Source organism: Microtus oregoni, unplaced genomic scaffold (genome assembly GCF_018167655.1).
Source record: "Microtus oregoni isolate MIOR12 unplaced genomic scaffold, Mior012 000043F_ref0000047, whole genome shotgun sequence".
In the NCBI taxonomy this organism is placed as follows: Eukaryota; Metazoa; Chordata; class Mammalia; order Rodentia; family Cricetidae; genus Microtus; species Microtus oregoni.
Window position 1 is genome coordinate 154,691 of NW_024543210.1, and position 22,856 is coordinate 177,546.

General features: G+C 49.7%; 1 protein-coding gene across 3 annotated transcripts in view; it reads left to right on the forward strand.

Moving 5' to 3' along the window:
* Positions 1 to 15,173, forward strand: part of Brf1 (BRF1 RNA polymerase III transcription initiation factor subunit) — a 52,443-nt gene extending 37,270 nt beyond the window's left edge. For 2 of the 3 annotated variants that reach the window (XM_041633064.1, XM_041633067.1), the window contains 8 exons: positions 4,367 to 4,630; positions 6,054 to 6,115; positions 6,739 to 6,820; positions 6,899 to 6,954; positions 7,735 to 7,991; positions 10,786 to 10,837; positions 11,326 to 11,497; positions 12,050 to 15,173. In XM_041633064.1, coding sequence (XP_041488998.1) covers positions 4,367 to 4,630; positions 6,054 to 6,115; positions 6,739 to 6,820; positions 6,899 to 6,954; positions 7,735 to 7,991; positions 10,786 to 10,837; positions 11,326 to 11,497; positions 12,050 to 12,087 — 983 coding nt within the window. In that variant the 3' untranslated portion in view covers positions 12,088 to 15,173. The remainder of the gene's footprint in view (positions 1 to 4,366; positions 4,631 to 6,053; positions 6,116 to 6,738; positions 6,821 to 6,898; positions 6,955 to 7,734; positions 7,992 to 10,785; positions 10,838 to 11,325; positions 11,498 to 12,049) is intronic. The other variant, XM_041633066.1, reaches the window with a different exon arrangement.
* The last annotated feature ends 7,683 nt before the right edge of the window (positions 15,174 to 22,856 follow it).

The window sequence follows — 22,856 nt, forward strand, 5'->3', positions numbered from 1 at the left end:
TTTAGCTGTTTTTCCTCCTGTCTTTTGTGTAATTTTTTTTTTTTTTTTTTTTTTTTTTGGTTTTTCGAGACAGGGTTTTCTCTGTGGCTTTGGAGCCTGTTCTGGAACTAGCTTTGTAGACCAGGCTGGTCTCGAACTCACAGAGATCCGCCTGCCTCTGCCTCCCGAGTGCTGGGATTAAAGGCATGCGCCACCACCGCCCGGCTTTGTGTAATTTTTTTATTACTTTTTTTCAAACTTTATCTGTTCCTTTCACACACATCCTGGTTTTGGAGCACAGCAGAAAGCCACTGGACACAGGCAGGGTATTCTGGGTCAGATTGTACAGGCTGGGGGCAGAGGTGTGACTTTCAGATCAAATATTAGAATGTATAATGCAAATACTAGAGACTGTGTTTGGTTCTAAAGTGCCTTTAATTTTTGAGCTTTGCCTATGGACATGTGTGGTGTAGGGAGAAGCCAGCACCTCGGTCACTGAGACTAGACCTGTCACCGCTTCTGTCATTGTGTGCTTTGTAAAGCAATCCCACCCTTCTCGCCTACTCCAGGTTACCAATGGCTGCTTTCTGTCGTTGAATTAGTAGTCTTTTCTAGGCTTTTGTACATAACCCTTTTTTTATTGATTTTTATTGAACTCTACATTTTTTTTCTGCTCCCTTCCCTGCCTCTCCCCTCCCCTTCAACCCTCTCCCAAGGTCCCCATGTTCCCAATTTACTCAGGAGTTTTGTCTGTTTCTAGTACCCAGGTAGATCAGATCTTAGGGTCCTCACTGTTGCCTAGGTTCTCTGGGACTGTGATTTGTGGGCTGATTTTCTTTGCTATATGTTTTAAAACCACTAATGAGTGAGTACATGTGATAATTGTCTTTCTGTGTCTGGGTTACTTCACTCAAAGTAATGTTTTCTAGCTCCATCCATTTGCCTGCAGAATTCAAGATGTCGTTATTTTTTTTTTCCTGTGTAGTACTCAATTGTGTAAATGTACCACATTTTCTTTATCCATTCTTTGGTCAAGGGCCATTTAGGTTGTTTCCAGATTCTGGTTATGACAAACAATGCTGCTATGACATAGTTGAACACATGTCCTTATGGCACAATTGAGCATCCTTTGGATATATACTCAAAAGTGGTATTGCTGGGTCTTAACGAAGGTTGTTTCCTAATTTTCTGAGAAACCACACTGACATCCAAAGGGGCTGTACCAGCTTGCATTCCCACCAGCAATGGAGAAGTGTTGCCTTTTCCCCACAACCTCTCCAGCATAAGTTGTCATCAGTGTTTTTTTTTTTAGATATAATTTTAAGATGGACTCTTTTTTATTGAGATATAACCATTCATTTTTTTTAAATTTATTTATTTATTAAGGATTTCTGCCTCGTCCCCGCAACCGCTTCCCATTTCCCTCCCCCTCCCCCGAACAAGTCCCCCTCCCTCATCTGCTCGAAGAGCAGTCAGGGTTCCCTGACCTGTGGGAAGCCCAAGGACTGCCCACCTCTATCCAGGTCTCCTAAGGTGAGAATCCAAACTGCCTAGGCTCCCACAAAGCCAGTACGTGCAGTAGGATCAAAAACCCACTGCGCTTGTTCTTGAATTCTCAGTATTCCTCATTGTCCGCTATGTTCAGCTAGTCCGGATTTATCCCATGCTTTTTCAGACCTAGGCCAGCTGGCCTTGGTGAGTTCCCAATAGAACATCCCCATTGTCTCAGTGTGTGGGTGCACCCCTCGTGGTCCTGGGTTCCTTGCTCGTGCTCCGTCTCCTTCTGCTCCTGATTTGGACCTTGAGATTTCTGTCCGGTGCTCCCATGTGGGTCTCTGTCTCTGTCTCCTTTCATCGCCTGTGTCATCAGTGTTTTTGATCTTGGCCATTCTTACAGGTGTAAGATGGAATCTCAGAGTTGTTTTTTTTTTTGTTTGTTTGTTTTTTTTTGGGGGGGGGGTTTCAAGACAGGGTTTTTCTGTAGCTTTGGAGCCTGTCCTGGAACTCCCTTTGTAGACTAGGCTGGCCTCGAACTCACAGAGATCCACCTGCCTCTGCCTCCCGAGTGGTGGGATTAAAGGCGTGCGCCACCACCTCCCGGCACTCAGAGTTGTTTTGATTTACTTTTCTCTCATGAGTAAGGATGTTGAACATTTCCTTAAGTGTCTTTCAGCCATTTTAGATTCCTCTGTTGAGAGTTTTCTGTTAAAGTCTGTACTCAATTTTTTTTATTGGATTATATGATCTTTGGGTGTCCAATTTCTTGAGTTCTTTGTATATTTTGGACCTCTGTCTGATGTGGGGTAAGTGACGATCTTTTCCCATTCTGTAAGCTGTCATTTTGTGTTGTTGACCATGTCCTTTGCTTTATAGAAGCTTTTCAATTTCAGGAGGTCCCATTTATTAATTGTTTCTCTCAGTGTCTGTGCTGCTGGGGTTATATTTAGGAAGTGGTCTCCTGTGCCAATGTGTTCAAGTGTATTTCCCACTTTATCTTCTCTAAGGTTCAGTGTGGCTGGCTTTATGTTGAGGTCTTTGATCCATTTGGACCTGAGTTTTGTGCATGGTGCGAGATATGGATCTATTTTCATTCTTCTACATGTTGATATCCAGTTATGCCAGCACCATTTGTTAAATATGCTTTCTTTTTTCCATTTGATATTTTTTGCTTCTTTGTCAAAAATCAGGTGTTTGAAGGTGTGTGGATTAATATCCGGGTCTTCTATTTGGTTCCATTGGTTCTCCTGTCTGCTTTTATGCCAGTACCAGGCTGTTTTCAGTACTGTAGCTCTGTAGTAGAGTTTGAAGTCAGGGACTGTGTGATGCCTCCAGAAGTTCTTTTATTGTACAAGATTGTTTTGGCTATGTTGGGTTTTTTGCTTTTCCATGTGAAGTTGAGTACTGTTCTTTTGAGGTCTGTGAAGAATTTTGCTGGGATTTTGATGGGCATTGCATTGAATCTGTAGATTGCTTTTGGTAAGATTGCCATTTTTACTATGTTAATTCTGTCTATCTAAGAGCCTGGGAGATCTTTCCACTTTCTGGTGTCTTCGTCAATTTCTTTCTTTTTTTAAATTTTTATGATTTATTTATCTTTATTTTATGTGCATTGGTGTGAAGGTGTCAGATCCCCTGTAACTGGATTTTCAGACAGTTGTGAGTGAGATGCTGGAAATTGAACCCTGGTCCTCTGGAAGAGCAGTCAGTGCTCTTAACTGCTGAGCCATTTCTCCAGCCCCTTCAATTTCTTTCTTCAACAATTTAAAGTTCTTGCTATACAGGTCTTCCACTTGTTTGGTTAGAGTTACTCCGAGATACTTTATGCTGTTTGTGGCTGTTGTGAAGGGTGATGTTTCTCTGATTTCTTTGTCAGCCCATTTATCATCTGTATGTATGTAAGTCTTTTATAGACATAGTGTGTGCCCTTGTCTTTCCTCAGCATTACTTTTGTGTTGCCCACTGATAGCATGGTCCTTGTATTGTGTAGTTGCCGTAAGTGCAGTGAAGTGCTTACCATTCCTGTTGAGTGCATTCGGGTTAGTTCCAGATAAACCTGTATGCAGTCCCTGTTGATATTGATCTCCCTTCTATTGGGCAGAGTGGAATTGCTGGGTCTGGGAGGTGGTGTTGGCAAAAAATTTGCACAGCAGTAACCACTATTCTTCCACTGTCAACATGCATGAGGTCAGTACCTCTGTCTTCTCTCCATCCTCTCTGATGAGGTCACCAACGTGAGTTTTCAACAGACTGAAACCATAGAGTACAGCTCTCATGTTCTGATTGGTCTAGCTGGAGTGTCTTTCAGGACTCCATGGCTGAGCCGTCTCCTGCTGTTGTGCCCCTCATGTGCTCTATACTGGCAGGTCTTTTTACTTGGGTTCTGTGTTTTCGGAGCACTGGCGCTCTTCACATGTTCTAGACTGTCCTTGCAGACATTATCTAAGAAGAAGCTACAGCTCACCTTTGTCTTGACAGTGTCTTTCACAGGACAGACATTATAATTCTTTTTTTAAAAAATCATAATTATTTCAAAATCTTTTAATCTATGTTTCATGGGTTCTGCTTTAGTGTTGTTGAAGGTATCTTTGCCTAAACCTAGATCACAAACTTTATCTTTCCTGAATGTTCTTACGCTCTCAGATACCACATTTAAGTCCGCTTTTGCACAGAGCATGAGTAATAAGCCAGGCCATTCTTGCCTGTGGGCAACCAGCACCATTTGCTGGCAGGACCACGCTTTCTCTGTTGCACAAAAAGGCATGCTTTTTGGTAGTGTTTGTATTCTTGGTTATTTTGCAGCTTTGCAAAAAATGTTTCTGTTACAAAAGTGGGCTCTCTCTGGCTTTCTGCCTGGTTGACAGGTGGTGTGCGAATCGTGTGTCCCTAGGCTCCGGTGAGGACGCCACATCCAGCCCATTCTGTGAGGAAGACACGGAGGATGAAGAGCTGGAGGCTGCTGCCAGCCACATGAACAAGGACTTTTATCGAGAGCTCCTGGGGGATGATGACAGCTCGGAAGCAGCACAAGGTCCTGATGGGGGCAGCAGGCCCCTCGCCCTGGAGTCCTTACTTGGCCCATTGCCCACAGCAGCCAGCCTGGGCATCTCCGATTCCATCCGAGAGTGCATCTCCTCCCCAAGTGGCGACCCCAGTGAGTGCTCTGGGACAGGGAAAGTTTATAGTCTGAAGGGTCCCTGCTGTGGATTGGACCATAATTACGGGCTTGGGTGAGGCACTGCTAGGCCCCTGCACAATAGTCAACAGTCCCTGGGTGCGCTAGTTTCATTTATCTTGCTGTGGTGAATATCTTGTCAAAAGCAACTGTTGGGAACAGTTGTGACTTACAATTCCAGGTTATCCTTGATCATTTCAGGGAAGTCAAGGCAGGAACTCTAACAGCTAATCACATCACATCCATACTCAGTAGCAAAAAGGAAAAAAACAAAAAACAAAAACCAAACACATCGTTGCTTGGTTTACGCCTATCTAGCTTTCTCCTGTCTTTCCTAGTTTAGGACCCCCTGCCTGGGGAATGCCGCCACCACAATGAACTGTGTCTTTCTACATCAATTAACAATCAAGACAGTGCCCCCACAGACTTGCCCACAGGCAAACCTGATAAAGATGTTGCTTCAGTTGATACTCAGGTGACTCTAAATTGTGTGACAAGATGTCATCTAAAACTAACCATCACACAGGGTAAAGAGCTGGGTATGTGCCAGCTGGCCTTGTAATCTGGCTTTGCTCTCCTGACCAGGTGAAGATTTGACCTTTGCTAGAGGGTAGGGCTATATGAGGGGTAGACCTAAGTTGGGGAGGCAAAATGCTTCACCTGTGGACCAAGTATGTAGAGGACAGTTGAGTGTCTGCTTTGAGGGAGCAGGTAATTTAGAGCAATACAAAGGGACTTGTCAACCTGAGCATAGGGAACCCAGAGCAGAAAAGCAAGGGAAGTGGGACAGACTTCAGAGAGCCTCGAGGGGTGGGTGGTCTGACCACTAATGAATTACCCCAGGGTTTCAGCCTTAAGAGCTGAAGACAACACCTCAAAAGTCCCAGCTGTGTGGGCCATTAGGTGGGTGAAAGTGGGGATGGTGAAGGGGTTGCCTGGCATCTAGAAGAGTAAGATACTGGATTCCACCTTAGACCCTTCTAGCAGCTTGTCACCTAGTCCTTGAGCTTAATTTTCTTGTTGAGGACACAGGAAATATTCCCTGTACCTGTTTTCTTTCTTCTTCTTCTTTCTAGACAGGGTTTCTCTTTTCTCTATATAACAAACAGTTCTGGCTGTCCTGGAACTCACTCTGTAGACCCGGCCAGCCTCGAACTCAGAGATCCACCTGCTTCTGCTTCTTGAGTGCTGGGATTAAAGATGTGCTCCACCACCTCTTGGCCCCCCCTTTTTTTTCTGATTTTTTTTTTCTTGATGGGCAAGTGTTAAGGTGACATTCTCTCAAAGGAGGTTCTTGCAGCCCCTTTGCCCCAGCCCTTAGTCCCTGAGTCCCAAGCATCCCCATGGTGAGCAGCATCTACTAGGGCAGCCTGTGTGACACTGATGGGGTTCTTCTCTCTAGAAGACACTTCAGGAGACGGGGAGCTGGACCTCAGTGGCATCGATGACCTTGAAATTGACAGAGTAAGCCCCCCGCCCCCTGCTCCCTTTGTCCCCAGTTGTTGAGAGTTATGGAGGGTAAAGTGTGGTTGAACTAGGTTCCAGGCCTATTATTCACCTTTAGCCTCTCTGAGCTTTGTGGCTTTCTCAGACATTCCATGATAGGTGAGTAGTCTCAAGTTGTAGTGCCTATGATTCAGACATGACCCTTGGACTCTCTCCTCCAAGCTCCGTTCCAAAGCAGCCTCAGTTGTCATGTGTCCTTCCTCTGAAACCTCAAACAACCCAACCAGGACCATGTTGGGAAGGCCCTGAGCTCTGCATCTGGCCTTGGCTCCCATTGCATCACAAATATATTGGATGTCTCTAATCCCCAAATCCCAGGGGCCCCAGACTATACCCTAACACTTGGCTATGTATCTTAGAGATCTAACAAGGCCTAGGAACTACGAATACTGGCTTATGACTGCAGGGTAAACTTGGCAGAGGAGGACAAAGGACTGACAGGTTTCTTTGAAGGAAGGCTTTCCCACATCCTTTCTTTAGCAATTTAAGCATATAAATAGGAAGCTAGTTGCTGAGAGATCTTGGCATATGTCAGAACTCAACCTCAAAGATCTGAAGCCGCTTCACTGTGCTTCCCACAGTACATCTTGAACGAGTCAGAAGCCCGGGTAAAAGCTGAGTTGTGGATGCGTGAGAATGCTGAGTACCTGCGGGAGCAGAGGGGTAAGTACACATCCAAGAACTCTCCCCAGGTCCCAGGATATGTCCCTTGCTGAGGCCCACTGTTTTTTCATCTTACAGAGAAAGAAGCAAGAATAGCAAAGGAAAAGGAGCTTGGTATCTATAAGGAGCACAAGGTGGGTACCTCTTGACAGGACTGCCTAACTCAGCCTTAGGGTTGGCTAACAGGAGGAAACCATTTGGGGAACACCTCTCCCCTGTGTCCATAGGAGCCTGACTGGGACAGGCAGTGGAAGCCATAGGACCCACATCCCTGGCTGCCAGGTTATTATTATTGCTTGCTCCATCATAGATGGTTGGACCATGGAGCTTTACAGTGAGATATCCTGCGCAAGAGCTAAGGAGACCGAAGTGAGATGTAGGACTGGACTCAGATTGTTTCATGGGCTTCAGGTCCTTGTTGAGGACACGAGAGTCCCTATATTCTTTGATAACAGGTGGACAGTCTTGGTAACTTGGCTCAGCTGCTCCCTTTGGGGTTTCAGCCTCCCAAGTGTAAGTTGTTGAACGTTTTAGGAGCCAAGTGAGAAGATGTGATGCTGGCAAAACCCGAGGTCCAGGGTGGGGGCTCAGAGAATGAGTGGTACTTGCCTCAAAGGAAGACTAGAGACTTGGCAGGGAAGTGGGTCCCAAAACTCCATGCTAACAGGCATCATGTTCCATGCTGTATGAGGTACTTTCCTTTTCTGTAGACAAGAAAGACTTTGCTAGGAAGCATAGATATGCAGGAACTAGGGTAACCAGTGTCAGAGCTGGGAGCTGCCAAGATACAGGAGAGATCCAAGCCAATTTTCTGTGCCTGTCCAGATGGGCAACAGCTGTGGCTCAAGGGTAGATGGCAGGTATGAAGCTAGCATATGACAGGAATTTTTTTTTTGTGTGTGTGTTTCATTCAGCCCAAGAAGTCTTGCAAACGCCGGGAGCCAATCCTGGCCAGCACAGCTGGGGAGGCTATTGAAAAGATGCTGGAACAGAAGAAAATCTCCAGCAAGATCAACTACAGTGTGTTGCGGGACCTTAACAGCAAGGGTGGGGGCAGCCCATCCAGAGAGGACTCACAGCCCCCAGAGCATGCCAGCAACAAGAAGTTGTCACGAAGGAAAAGAACAGCTAGCAGGAGTAGTGCTGACCCTGGGACGAGCATGGGGAAGAGGTACTATTCTTCCCCTTTGGACTGGGTGTCTGCCTGGAAAGAAGCCAGCAGAGGACTAGGCTCCCATCTTGGCTGTTGTTTGCAGCCAGAGCTTCAGGAGCCACACTTGTCCCACTGTCTGCTGAGTGCTAACAAGCCCATCTGATCCAGATGTGGGTGTCCTGACCCCCCACCCTTACTTCTGGGTCCCAGAGTTAAGAGGCTTCTGGCAGCAGCAGGATCTACTCCATCTCCAGAAAGCAGTTGGACACTTAGTGCTAATGGGTTCTTCCAGCCCTCCCATACCCACACCCCTTCTGTACTTCTGAGGCTGCACCATTGGCTCTGTTGAGAGAGAGGATGCAGGCACAGTGACATCTCTGGTGGAGGCAGGGATCCAGTCAAGGGCCTCAGCATGGTGGGTCAGTGTTCCTCTGCAGCTTGACAAGGGGGTATTTGAGGGTGGCTGCATGTGGTCTTCTTTACTCTTGGGTGGTAGCTGCCAACTTTCCCTTGTCTCTAGAGATAGACTGGATATCCAGTGTGGACCATCCACCTGCCAAAACTGTTAGGTGCTGCCTGTTCAGTCTCCATGTTTGAATTAGCCATAGCTTTTCCAAGGAGGAAAGTCAGGCGTGCTTTCTTCTATCTTAGTGGAGCAGACATCCTTTGTATGTCTCTGTTGTGTTTCTTCCCCTTTGCTGTTGGTAGAGTTTTGTTTTCTTCCTTAATAATATAAAGCTATTATAGTACCCAGGAGGGTGAGGCAGGAGGATGGTGAATTCAAGCCCAGCCATGGTTATAGTGGTTAAGAGATACCCAAGTTCAGTTTCCAGCATCTACCTCTAGGAAGGCGTTACCCTAATGGATCCAGTGCTCCAGGCTTACACAAAGCCTCTTGGCGTTCCCAGGTTAGACTCAAGCAGGCTTCAGCTCAGTAGAGTCAGTACCCAGACCCCACATATAACCCCCACCTGCTCTGTGTGTAGGACATGGGGTGTTTATGAAAATGGAGCATCTATGGTCAAGACTGAAAGATTGACGGCAGCCTGTCGCTGATAGGGATTGTTACAGGATCTGAAGCTTTGATCTGTGTAAGGCGTGCTGCACTTATTCTCGAGGCAGTCACAGGCCCCTCTAAGGCTTGGCCGGCTGCTTTTGAGTGTACATGGGGCTTAAAAAGGCCACTAACTCCTGTAAGAAGGCTTCAGCTCTCTGGCTAAGGTATTCTCTGCCATCTGCCTACTACGAGATTTTCTTTTCAGTGTCATCAGAATATCCAGTCATAGCTGGGCAGGACTGGGCCTCAAAGGGCCCAGCACAGAGCATGATTCAAGGCCGTTTTTTTGTTTGTTTGTTTTTGTTTTTGAGACAGGGTTTCTCTGTAGCTTTGGAGCCTGTCCTGGAACTCACTCTGTAGACCAGGCTGGTCTCAAACTCACAGAGATCCACCTGCCTCTGTCTCCCGAGTGCTGGGATTAAAGGCATTCGCCACCACCACCCAGCTTATGATTTACCTATTTACATAGTTGCGCCCTGGAAGAAAGAAGTCTTGAGCCTCCCATGCCCAGAGCCCATTTACACTGACCTAGATGGCATTGTGCCTGTCTTCCTCTGGAATGGGTGACCCATTTTCCTTTGTTTCTTTTCTTTCTTTCTTCCTTCCTTCCTTTCTTTTTTTAGATTTATTTATTATGTATACAGTGTTCTTTCTGCAGGCCAGAAGAGGGCACCAGATCTCATTACAGATGGTTGTGAGCTACCATGTGGTTGTTGGGAATTGAACTCAGGACCTCTGGAAGAGCAGCCTATGCTCTTAACCTCTGAGTCATCTCTCCAGGCCCCTCCCCCCTTTCTGTTCCTTGTGGATGTGATGTCTAAGGTACCTTTGTGTTTGGAAGTCCTAGGGACATTGAAGGCAGGCCCAAGATGGAGGTACTGCTGGTAAAAGTGAAGTGGTGGTTCTGTGAGGCAGGTGGGGGCAGGTGTAGGTTTGTCCACCTCTTTCTCTTCTTCATAACTGTCTATCCCTCTTCCTCATTTTCCCTGGGTACAGATTGACCAGGAAAGGTGTCATGGACTCTTGCACATAGTCACTGCTCCTGGCCTCACATATCTGTCCAAGGGGTAGAAAGATAGTTCAGTGCCTTGACCTTGGGGTGCCTACTACATAGCCAAAAAGGGAGGCACCTGGTGAATCTTCCAATTCTGGGGTTATCAGGGTTTCTCTGTGTAGCCCTGGCTGTCCTAGAATTCACTCTGTAGACCAGGCTGGCCTCAAACTCCGAGTGCTGGTATTAAAGGCATGCCCCGCCACCATCCAGCTGGAACTTGCTTTTTTATATTGTGTTTATATATGTCCCATCAATGACAGAGTGATGGCAGGCATTGATTAATGCAAGACAGCAGGTCAAACACAGTAACAGTGGTGTTCCCGGTAGTAAAACTGAGGAACAGGTGAGACCTAAGGTCAGAAGGAAGCCTAAGGATAGGAAGAGAGACTCAGGTAAGACCAGTGCGATAGTAGCAAAGGTAGTGAAAGTTGTGTGTCTCTGGAAAGGTATACCTGTGGAGTAACAAGGCTGGGCTCCAGAGTGCAACTGGACCTGCCATGAGACCATGCATCTGCCTGGTCAAGGGCCTCAGTCCTGCTAGTCAGTGATGGTCAGCAGGCAGGTATGAACTATGACTATAGACTATGAGCCTTCCTGGACAGGGCCTCAGTCTCTGCGTGGTACACACACAGACATGCACACGCATTCACCCTCTCTCTCTCCCACATCTACCTGAACTGAAACTGCTTTTATACTTTCAGGTTGAGGCCTCTGGTGTCTACACAGCCAGCTAAGAAGGCAGCTGTGGGAGAGGTATGTTGTCCTGCACAGCTGGGACAGGGCCTCGGGAACTCAAGTTGCTATCAGACTTGGCAGGGCGAGGCCCAATTGGTTTCTGCACCAGTGCTGGCCTGGCTCCAGCAGAGAATCCTAAAGCTCAGGGTATGAGAATCCTAAAGCTCACGGAAGTGAGCAGGCAATGGTACAGGCAAGCTCTGTGCCTGCTGCTCTGGGATTGAGGGTAAGCTAACTGCCACTGTGGACTAATGTGGGCAGAGGCTAGATTGCATGCCACAGGGCCCTCCTTTCCTCAGTTGATAACAGCTTTTGGGGAAAGGAGGGCTGGAACTTCATAGCCCCAGGAAGCCAGAAGGAACTAGTGGGTACTAGGGGGCAGACTGATCCTCTGGCCAGCTCAGATGTGGGGCAGGAGCTCTGAAGAGAAAGCCTGAGGGTCCCTTACAGTCAGGAGGGCAGCACATACTCTGCTTCTGTCCCAGAGACAGGCCTTCTCTTTCCAGGCCTTGCTTTTAAGTTCCCCTGCCCTGGGAACTGAACCAATCAAGCCATCAGCTGTCTTGGTGGAGAGTGGCCCTGTGTCCTACCATCCTGACGAGGATGCAGATGAGGAGGACGCTGAAGAAGAGGATGGAGAGCCTTGCGTCAGTGCTCTGCAGATGATGGGTGGCAATGGTGGGTAGGGCCACACGGCTGTGGGCACACTACAAGAACTTTGAGGGGGCATCCAGAGAAATAAAGATATAGCCATTCACCCAAGTTATTTCCAAATATGAGCCTATGGCTACAAACTAAAGTCCTCTCTCAAAGAAGGGAACTAGGACACTTAGAATTGTCCATATTGATCTGAGGCTTTTGAGTATGCTAGAAGGAGCTAGACAAAGGCTGGAAGGCCAGCTCCACAGGGAAGGTGAAGCATCTACTATGAAGATGAGGCTTCTGGGTGTGTTAGAAGTCAGAAGTGGGGACTGTTCCACCAGTAGAGAAATGTCTGGGTTGGCCATACTGTTTACAGTGCCCAGGAAGGAGCCAAAGCCCCCACACAGGGCACATACCAGTCTACCAGCCCCAAAGATTTCTGGGAGTATATTGAAATGGTGGGCCTTCAGGTGGTGGGACCTGTGAGATAAGGCAATGGAGTTGGGGCTGGGAGCTGGAAACGTGAAGGTGGGTGTCCATGTCAACATAGGACTGCCTGGACTTTGACAACTGTCCTCTGTTTTACAGATTACGGCTGTGATGGTGACGAGGATGATGGCTACTAAGTAGAACTCAAGGCAGCATCCTGGTGCTGGACTCCAAGTGTATCTGTGGGGGTCAGATGGGCCCTGGGGCACGGCTCACAGGCATGATTTCTGGACTCAACCAGTCAAGCACTGCCCCACTTGATTTGAAGCTCTCTTTCCATGGCCACATTGGGGGCCCCATCATACTGTTGGGAATCATGTTTTGAGCAATGTAAGGAATATTTTTGCCCAACAAGGGAAACCAGCTGTGTGTTTATGTGTAATGAAACATGGTCAGAGAACAGCCTGGTCATGCTTTTACCCTACTAGTCAGTGATTCTCCAGAAATCCTCAGGCAGGCTCTGTGTGTTCCTGTCATAAGGAGATCAAAATACAAAGGGGCTTTACTTAGGAAGTAGAACCTTGGTCTTAGCTTGCTGCCAGTGTTCTGCCTGCCCTTCACACCCTGGACGGATAGGTGTTGGGCAGAAGATGTGTGGCAGTTACTGCTGTATGGTTAGCAGCCATAGTCTGGAGCCTCTGCCTTTTACTACAGCCGCAGCTTCCTGTGGAGGCGGACATGAGCTCTGCCATCTCTGAAGTCTGTTCACTGTCTGGAGCCACCAGGAGCATTACAGGCCTCAGCCTTTCACATAGGACTCATCAAGTTCATCAGCAGCGCTCAGAAAGCAGAAACCTGGAGACCATATGCATTTGCTAATGTCCAGCACAACCTATGTGGAGTTCTGTCAAGAAGGCCCGCAAGCTGTTTCCTCACGAGAAAGCTCAGGACTATATCCTCAGTGCACTTAACTCGGGTCTCCCTTTCCTAGATGCAGCCCTGGATGTGAGTCCCTGGGCGGAGTACTGGTCTCTGTTTCAAATCAAGAGGTGGGGACCAGGTTGAGATGATGAGGTGTGGGGGTGCTGCTGATGAAAGTAGATGGGTGGGACAGATATGGAGTGGAGAAGATTGCAAAATACTTTTGGATTTTGGAGTATGGAATTATGGAATCAAGGATCCTTCCTAGGGTGGGGGCCAACTTCACAGGAGTGAAGTCCGAACCATGGGAGGGAGCCATGACACTGGTCCAGAGTATTTTTAGGGTGATTGTATACTTACATGTGACAGGATTTATCTATGGCATAGAGAGAGTACAGGGATGAGGGGTGGCTGGTAAGGACTGCAGGAATAGGGCTGGAGAGTGGCTCGGAGGTTAAGAGCACTGGCTGCTCTTCCAGAGGTCCTGAGTTCAATTCCAGCAACCACATGGTGGCTCACAGCTATCTGTAATGAGGTCAGGTGCCCTCTTCTGGTGTGCAGGCATACATGGAGGCAGAATGTTGTATACATAATAAATCCTAAAAAAAAAAAAAAAAAGAGGAAGAAGAAGAAGAAGAACTTCAGGAATAGAAACAAGTACCCTGGAACAGGAGCTGAGGCCTCTCCCCAGCTGTGCCTTTTTTCTTGTGAGACAGCAAGAAGGGTGTTGTCAAGGCTGAACAATGGGCAAGAGCCAGTTTGGAGTAATTGAGTCCCACACTACTAAGGAGAGGGTTGAAGAAAGTCAGGACAGAGGGAGGGGGATAGTGAAAACTGTCTCTAGAAGATGGGTGAGTAACATAGTGGGAGGTCCTGAAATGGTTGAGACCCAGGTACTGAGGAGTAGGTCCCAGTGGGGGGCATCCGTGAAGTGGGCAAGGGTACCTCTGGGCTGCGGCCACAGCCTTGTGTGAGCTGCCACCAGCAGTAGTGTAAGGCTCAAGGAGGCATTGGGTCTGTATGACCCTGTTCTGCATACACTTGTCCATTTCTCTGCTCTTTTCTGACTTGAGATTACCACATTATCCCTTTGCCTCGGTCTTCCCAGAGTGCAGAGCAGTGCCTTACGCAGTCTTCTGGGACAGAACCAGGCCTTACCACATTGAACCTTAGAAGAGGGAATTCATTGGGTTCTAGACTGCATTCTAGACTGGGATCCTGTCTGGTCTATACATTTGAGTGCTGATTAGACAGGAAGTCCTACTTTCTCTGCCTCTTTTATCCTCTCCTACTGCCTTTCTGCCAGCAAGTGGGGGAGTGTAGGGGAGGCAGCCTGCAGGCTGCACTATCCAAGTTTCTTGCCAGCTGCCTGAATTGAGGAACCTCGTACTTGGTGGTTACCACCGTCCTTTGCAAGCTGGTGATCACCAGCGCAAGACAGTATCACTTAGCAAGATGTCTGATAACCGAGCACATCTGAGCTTAGCAGAATGTGTGCTTGTCTTTAGAGGTCATGGGACTGCTTGTAGGAGTGGGGCCACAGAGAGAAGTCAGCAGTGGGGGGCAGGGTGGCGCTCCCACTTGGAGTTCTTCCATCCAGAGCTATTGGGCCCAGGAGGAGCTTGTGCAGCCTACCCTGGACCCCAGTTTCCTATCCAGCTGCTTTTCCCAACTGTATACCTACTGGAGCAGGAGTGAAATAAGCCCTGTGGAAGGTGGAGAGTGAGCTCTGACCATGTCACCTCCTTTGGTCATAATCTTGGCACCTGTCCCAGGACCCAGGGGACATACACACCTTGTCCTTGCTCCAGCCACAGTAGGAGTCCATTCCTCTCCCACACATAATTTGGCCATGGGCTCAGCTAAATGGATATTTGCCACCCTCTGATTTTTGCCTCTGTGCTTAAAATAGCTATCACCAGATGCTTGGCTAGATGATAGGGACCCTACAGGAAACCCCAGAGGCCAAAGAAGCAGGGCCTTAATGGGTGTTGCTAATGCAGGAGTGGGGTGCATGCATCTTAGGAGCACCTGTTAAACCCAGCATTCCTCCTTGTCCTCCCTTCTTAGAGGCATAGGATAGGGACTAAGTGAAGAAAGGGGGCCTGAGAGTGGCTTTGTACCCTCTACAGGCTGCTGCCTGCATGGTGGATAACTCAGGTTCTAATTGATCTCTGCTCAGCAATTTAGGCTGAGTTAGAAGCACTGACCCATGGTGTTATAGACAGTAACTGGAACTGGGTCAAGGGTGGCTTCTTTTTGTTGTTGGTAGTTGGTTCTGGGTTTGGGTTTTTTGTTGTTGCTATTTGATTTTGTGGAATTTTTGTTGTTGTTGATTTTTTTTTTGTTTTTTGTTTTTTTGAGGCAGTGCTGTCCTGGAACTCGCTCTGTAGACCAGGCTAGCCTCAGACTCAGAAATCTGCCTGCCTCTGCCTCCTGAGTGCTGGGATTAAAGGCGTGAGCCAACACCGCCCAGCAGGATGGTTTCTTGAGAGTTCTTCCAGTCTAGGGAAGGCCTTGATTTAGAAAAGAGATCACTGGCTTACTGGAACCAGAGCATGATGCAGGCCACCAGCCCTGCAGGCCCACAACCCCTCCACAACCCTTGCAAGCTCTGGGCACACCCTAACTGGAATTGAATATCCTAAGTCAGTGTAGACAGGGGTGTCTGACTTCATTTGCCCCTCCTTGAAGCATATATAGTCTCTGAAGCCTTGGATGTAACACTTTTCAGGCAAGCCTGTGACAGTGACTGAAATCTTGGGCCCCTTCTAGCCACAGAGGAAGCTCTGTGATCATTGGAGCAAAACACCTGCTTGACTTCCCCCTAGTCCAACCCATTTCTGTTACTCTGCTGAGGTGGAGGGACCAAGTTTCTCCATACCCCAAGAGTAAGAGGTCCCCTGATGGCTGTACCCAGGGTGGTGATGTACGCAATACAGGTTGGTGTTGTATATGGCAATGGTGATGTCTGTTGAGAGTGTCCCTATCATTACCTTCTGAAGCTCCCTTCCTGTCCTCTCTGCACCTTCTGCAGCCTCCAAGAGTACAGGGGCCTAGCCAAGGACAACAGGCTTACTCCAAGAAAGCCTTGGGAGCACTTTGGAGGAGGTAGCCTCCTTCTTGAGGTGCTGTAAGTTTACTTATCCCTGTCAGGACTGGGCTCCCCACATGAACTATAAGGTTGTGTGCTTTGCCCTGGAGATAGGCAAGCATGAGTTTGATCACTCATGAGAGTATGTACTTCCTTGAGATGGTAGTTACCTAGCCGCCTCTGGTGGTCTTAGCTAGGTGGAGTTATTCAGTACCATTGCTTTGTGGAGCCACAGACCAGAACACACAGTCCCCAAGCCCTTCGCTTACACTGCCCTGACCCAGTAAACCCCAGATGGGGGTGGGGAAACAGCAAGACAAGTGAGGTAGAAGCACATGTCAGGCCAACTGGGCAGAAGTAGGGGGCACAGTAAGTGGAGGAGAAGCCAGACACTTAGTAGACTGAGCCTCAGAGATCCAGGACCTGTAGGTACATATCTGTTTGCTGGTGAATTGAAGTACTGTTCTTGTCCACAAGCATACTGATTGGCTTGAGCTGCCCCCTCTGGTGGCTGCTTGCAGCACTGTTTCTTGAAGGACTTTGCTGGATATAACTTTTAGCCATCAAAGCTGACCTGGGTTTTTTCACTGCTTGGGTGATACAGTTGACCGACCCTCTCATTGAACCCACCCCCTACTCTGCAATCCAACAAATAGTGGTGCCTCAGAACCTGAGCTTAGAGGACTGGCAGGGATGTGTGCTGGCACACAGCTCCTGAAGCAGCACACCTCCAAGGCCTCCTTAGACTTAAGGTACTGATAGTACAGCCAGAACCCTCTTGCCCTCATCTGTCCCATTCACAGGACTCAGTCACTCTGCAAAAGTGCCTTGATCTCTTGGGGGACCCTGAGGTATCAACTCAGCTTTAGGTAAAGTGGTTGGGATGGGGGTGGTGCTGTCCAAGTCTGAGTAAACTATGCAGGTAAGGGTCTCCAGCCCAAAAGGGGTTTCAGGAAGAACTCTTAGGCAGTGGGGGGGGGGGGGAGTCTCTCAGCCTCTGCATGTTACTGAGCTCTTATTAGGTGGGCCACTGTTTCCTTGGTGATCAGAACCTGTGTTTATACTCTGAGCTACATGCCTGGAGAGATGGCTGGTCCCTAGGGTGCTTGGGCTGTAACAGGCTGAAAAGGGGTAAAGTCAGGTTCCAAGCTGTACTTGGCGCCTGAGGTCTACCCAGAACTTCAAGGGGCTGTGGGCAGTAGTAATGGGCAGACTTGATGGTTTTCCTGTTGGGAGAGGAACCTAAATCGGGAGAGCTATTGTACCCAAACAATGGACCTGGCTAAGACCCATGAGAGCAGTCGCCCCAAGCTGGTGGGACCCAACCCATTTCAACCATCACTCACTTTCACCCCTCAACCCGACCTTGAGTCTAGCCTGACCTGAACCTCATTCTGCCAAACTCTTGGTTCCTGCCATCCCAGCTGACCCTGAATGAGGAGGAGTATGGATGTGCTCCCAAAACATCTACAAAGGGTTTTAATGCATAATGCACCTTGCATCGCAGCCCAATGAAAGCAGCACAGTGGAGAGGGTGTTACTGGCATCTGGGCAGCAAAGCTGAGCTCCCAGACCAGCCCTGCTGCTCAGACAGAGGTCTCGCAGGCCCAGGAGGTCCCAGCTTGGGCAAAGGTTGGGGAAGTCTATACAGAGTAGGTCTAGTCAAGCCTGGTGAGCTGGAGGCAGTGTCCACTGTGCCATATGGTGTAACTCTTTTCCCCAATATGAAGGTCATGAATAGCAATCAGCCAGACACCTGCTCAGCAGAGCCTGGGAGATTGTGGCCTGCCTGATGACACAGTGGATGGTGGTTAAACAGAATCTGCATGCTGTCTTGAGTGCCTGTGTTCAGAAGTGGCATAGGCTTGCTGAGGTGACGTTCATCACCTTTAAGCACTCAACAAAGGAGCATTTGCTGAGCCCGAGAGGACTGGTGATTTCCACTGCTTTGAGCTACCTCTAATTCCTGGGGATCCAGGCACCACTGCTCTCATTACCTGCAGACAGGTTCACTCCATAGGAGACAGTGTACTCCAACTGGAAGTAAAAATGAGCAACAGGCCAGGCGATGGTGGCGCACAACTTTAACCCCAGCAGGCAGATCTCTGTGAGTTTGAGGCCAGCCTGGTCTACAGAGTGAGCTCCAGCACGGCCAAGGCTACACAGAGAAACCCTGTCTCAAAAAACAACAAAAAAAGTAATGGAAAGCAGGTTCATCAGGTGTCCCCTGTGTTAGCAACACGCACCTCACTTGAGTGACAGTGTCCCTCAGCCAAGAGGCCACACCCCGAGGCCCCAGGAACTTCATCTCCCACAGGACTTTGACCAGAATAGTCACTCCAACCACACAAACACAAAAAGGCTCGAAATATTTCTCAGTCATTTGTGAGTTATTCACTGAGCAAACTGTGGCAGTGCCAGTGGCACAGCAGGGAACAGCCAGGCCTCTCCTTCAGGCTGCTTGTGGGAGAGATTAGCACACAATTGTATCTGTCCATTGACACCTGAGGGGTGGCAAAGTGCTAGAAGCTGAGATAGGATCAATTTAAGTTCAGGGCCAACATAGGCTATAGGATGAGACTTTGCAGAGGCCAGCAGAGGAGCAGTGAAGCCATGCTGGACACCTAGGCAGGACCTGAGTAGAATAGCATGCTGGTCTTCCTCTATTCCAAAAACGGCTGTGGCTGGTGGGAACGGAATGGACCTGAAGGGCTGGAGGAGCACAGGATATGAGGTGGAAGAAGACAGGGACTACTCCGACAGAGGGCTCACGGGGATGTGCGGGGAAATGGGTTCTGGTAGAGGTCTCTGGACAGAAGAATCTAGGATGATGAGGTGGAGTCAGGCTCAGCAGCCTGTGGAGGGCTTCTGGGGGACATCCCTGGCAGGTGGGCCCCCAGACAAACTGCTGTTCAAGAACAAGATTTCCCAGTCCATTGGCAGTGACTCCGATTGAGAAGTTGGATTGGGGGCATTGTCGCGGGCTCGGGCTGCACACAGGCTGTCCAGGCTGGAGGAACGTGGGGTTACACTCCTGTCCTAGTTTGCTTCCTCTTGCTGTGAGTTTTAAAATTTTTTCATTAGATTTATTTTATGTGAGAGTGTTTTGCCTGGTATATGTATGCTTGGTGCCTGCTGAGGTCAGGAAAGGGTATCAGATAACTGAACATGAGTTCAGATTGCTGTGAACCACATGGGTGCTCAAGAACGAACCAAGTCCTCTGTAAGAGCAAGAACTGCTGAGCCATCTCTCCGGTCTGTTGCTGTCATTTTAAAATGCTGAGCAAACCCACCTTAGGAAGAGGGAAAGGGTTCATGTGGCTTACATGTCCTGATCACAGTTCATCACTGAAGGAAGTCATGAGGGAACACTGCTTACCATTTTGCTCTCCAAAGTTTGTTCAGCTTGCTTGCTTAGACAACCCAGTACCATTTTCCCAGAGATGCCATGGCCCACAGTAGGTTGGGCCTTTCCACATCAAACATCAATCAAGAAAATGCCCTAACAGACATGCTCACAGGCCAAACCTGTGACAGCAGTTCCTCAGTGAAGTCAAATGATTTGTGTCACATTAACCATCACACCTCCACTCAGGATCAGCAGGCAGAGACAGAAAGCCCTGAGGGCTGAATTACAGATCTCACAGGCAAAGGAGAGCAGTGTTTCCCTGTAAGCAAGAGCCCACCCAGACAGCCTTTCCTTCCCCCCTTTTTCACCAGCCTTCTGTATGTAAGGGCCAAGGGCACTCTGGTGTCCTCGACTCCAGCTCCCATCTTTACACACAGCAGATCTTGGAATGTACTAGTAAAGGGTGCACTGTGGTGAAGGTGGAGGGTCAGTTTTTCCCAGCGGGGGTGGGGGGAGGGTAACATACCTCAGGGTTCTGCTAGCAGTCCACTAATGCTCAGAGACAAGCCCATGAAATGCAGGCACTCAGGGTGGAAAGGGACTTGGAGAGCCTTCCTGAGGCCCTAGAGTGGGAAATGTATACGAGTTACACTGGCACATCTTCCCAGAGCCATGCACAAACAGGGCACAGTCTTGAGTATCTGGAAGAGGCAGGTCTCCACATACTTGGGGCCTGGGTGGCAACAGAGAGCATGTAAGGGTAAGAGTGATGAAGACATAGGGTGTGGGGAGGTGTAGGCAGGACCCATGACAAGGAACGGCATGGGTATGCTGTATCTGTGTATAAGAGGTGCACAGAGATTGGGGTGTCACTTTTTGCAGAGTGGAGCAACTCAGCAGAGGCAAGCTCATGGCCCAGAAGCAGAGGTGTGCCCTGTTGTGAGGCTCTTGGAGAAGAAGCCAGCTTGTTTTGAGACCTAATGGCTAGGCACAAGTGCTGTGAAGGTAGGCAGAAGGACATAGGGCCAAGGCGTCTTCATGCTGGGCGCTGGGTGAGTCACCACTGACCCGACGTCCTGGCGCCAAGGTGGGGGAGCAGGCCACTTTTACAGCAGGAAGCCATGAAGGCTGATAAAGGGCAGGGTTGGAAGCCAAGGGCTTCCCACTTCCTGAAGACTGAGTGGTAGGGCCAGGAGACCTGCAGGCATCTGCCTTTGCAGGCCCAGGTGTCCACAGCCTGGCCTGGATGGCTCACAAAACAAGACACATTTGTCCCATGGCTTGTCTAACTGCACCTTTGGACAGCGTAGCAAGAAATGACCTTGCGGGTACACAGTATCTCACGCAACTGCTTGGAGAAGGGCCTTTGAGGTGGGGGAAGCGTGCTGAAGGTGAGCAATGCTAGGCCAAGATGCAAAGAAGACTGGAACAGGTGTATCAGCCTAAGCAGGCTACGTCAGGAGTGCACAGGCCCCCAGGAGATGGGACACTCCCGGAAAGGACACACTCACTGAGTCTTTGATGTGACTCCAGATGATGCTTACTGAGAACCTCCCCCAAAAGCCTGTGTTGGTGTCCCAGTGCCTCCCAATGAGTGCAGCACTCTGCCATGCTATGGTGACAGCCACTCAGCCTGTCCACCAACAGAACCACAGAGGGACTGCTTAGCCTGACCCTGGCGTCAGCAGGGCCACACACCTGACTGTCTTCCAGGCACTACAGTCTTAGTCACTTGCACCCAACTCCTGGGGCCCTAGCAAGTGGTCACCACATACATGGGCATGCTCCCTCACAGGGCTGGCCTCGCCAGGGCTGCCAACATAATGGTCTCAAACAGTGCAAGAAGTAGTGCAGATGGGCTAAGGGCGTCTCATCAAGCCCACTGGCACTCTGACAGTCTTGTGCCACTCCCGTGTGCCACCCTTTCCCCATTTCCCCAACGCCTGGCTCTTCCCTGACCGTAGTCTACATTGCTGCTGCTGCTGCATCTCTTCTGTAAAAAGCCTTCCCTTCTCTCTTTGACCAGAGCTGAGGGCTTCAGCAGTCTTTGCGGATCCCTCTGTCTCCACCCGCTGCATTCTGCCCTCCCCAGTTTAGGGTTGGGGTAGGGGGAAAACCTACCAGTAGGCCTGAACCTGTTGGGGGAGGGGCCGCTTGGTCATGGAGCCGAAGCAGGAAGTGCTGTGAGCAGTACAGTGCCAAGGGAAGCAGACCCTTCCCTGCGCCATCTGCCCAGGGTCTACCAAGACTGGAAATGACATGGGCCATCTCACTCTGACCAGGAACAGAGAGGTCTGTCTCACTTTCCACAGACTTACAGACTTTGCCCCTGCTCCTGCCAGTTCCTGTCTTTCCCCCATGGCTGTCATTCTGACAGCTACAACAGATGCCTGCCTCATACTTAAACTAATCACAGCTCTGTGGGCTCCCGCAGAGCCGCCCCAGGTTAGGGTGGGGACTTAGGGACTTGGAAAAAGGCAGTCTCAACTTTCCTCCTCTCTGGAATTGGCTCTAGTGTGAACTATCCTGGCCTCCGGAGCTGGAGACCCAAGGAGTTTTCCAGATATGGTCCCAGAGGGTGCACAACGTCTATCTGTTGGATAATCCTCAATGTCACCAGTAGGAGGAATCTGGCCTGGCTTATGATATGTCCGTATCTTCACATTGAGGGTAAAGGGCAAGACAAAGGGGGTGTCTGTCTGGAGCAGATAGATGTACCCCTGCTGTGCGCATATCAGTGGAGTCGCTGCAGCACGCACAGCTAGCCTGGTTAGACGATACTTACATGCCTGCCACGCAGGCACCCATGCAACCCAAATAATGTGAGGGAAGCGTAGCCCTGCGAGGACGTTTCCCAGCACCAACACGGATTACTTCTGAGGCTTTGGGTGAGCCACCATGTGGTTGCTGGGAATTGAACTCAGGACCTCTGGAAGAACAATCAGTGTGCTCTTAACCTCTGAGCCATCTCTCCAGTCCCACTTCTGAGGCTTTGGGAGGAAAAAAAAAAATCAAAACGTCCCACCAGCTCTCAAGAGCCACACAGGACCGCTCCTTAACGGTCTTAGGCAGCACCGGAGGAGTAGCGCGGAGCTGCCGTAGGGGCGGAGCCAGAAGGGGCGGTTCCGAGCTGTGAGCTGTGCCTGGCTCTGTTACGCCGCGCGCTCCTGAGATTGGTCTGAAAGCGGGGCTCGCCGACTCCCATTGGTCCCCAGCCAGCCACCCACGCGCAGGCCTCCGCGAGCCTTGGGCTTCTCGCCGCGCTCGGCTTCTATGGGTTACGGTGGAGGTGCACGGAGGGGACGAACGCGCGCGCCGCTCCGCGTCCTACTGGGCCCGGCGTGCAGGGTCTTATCAGCGCAGGCAGCTGGCGGTCTGTCTCCGCACGAGCTCCCCAGCCCAATTCAATGGCCATTGTCCGCCGGCCCCTTTGTTCAGGAGGCGGCCACTTCCTGCAGGACCGAGCAGGGTGCGGGTGGCAGGAAACCAAGATTCGGAGGCCAGCCTGGCCTGGGGTCCTGTCTCGGGGGCTCGTCTCCGTTCGAGGCCTGTTGGGTAGATGAGAGAGCCGGAATGTCTCCTGGAGAAGCGGTTGTGGGGGC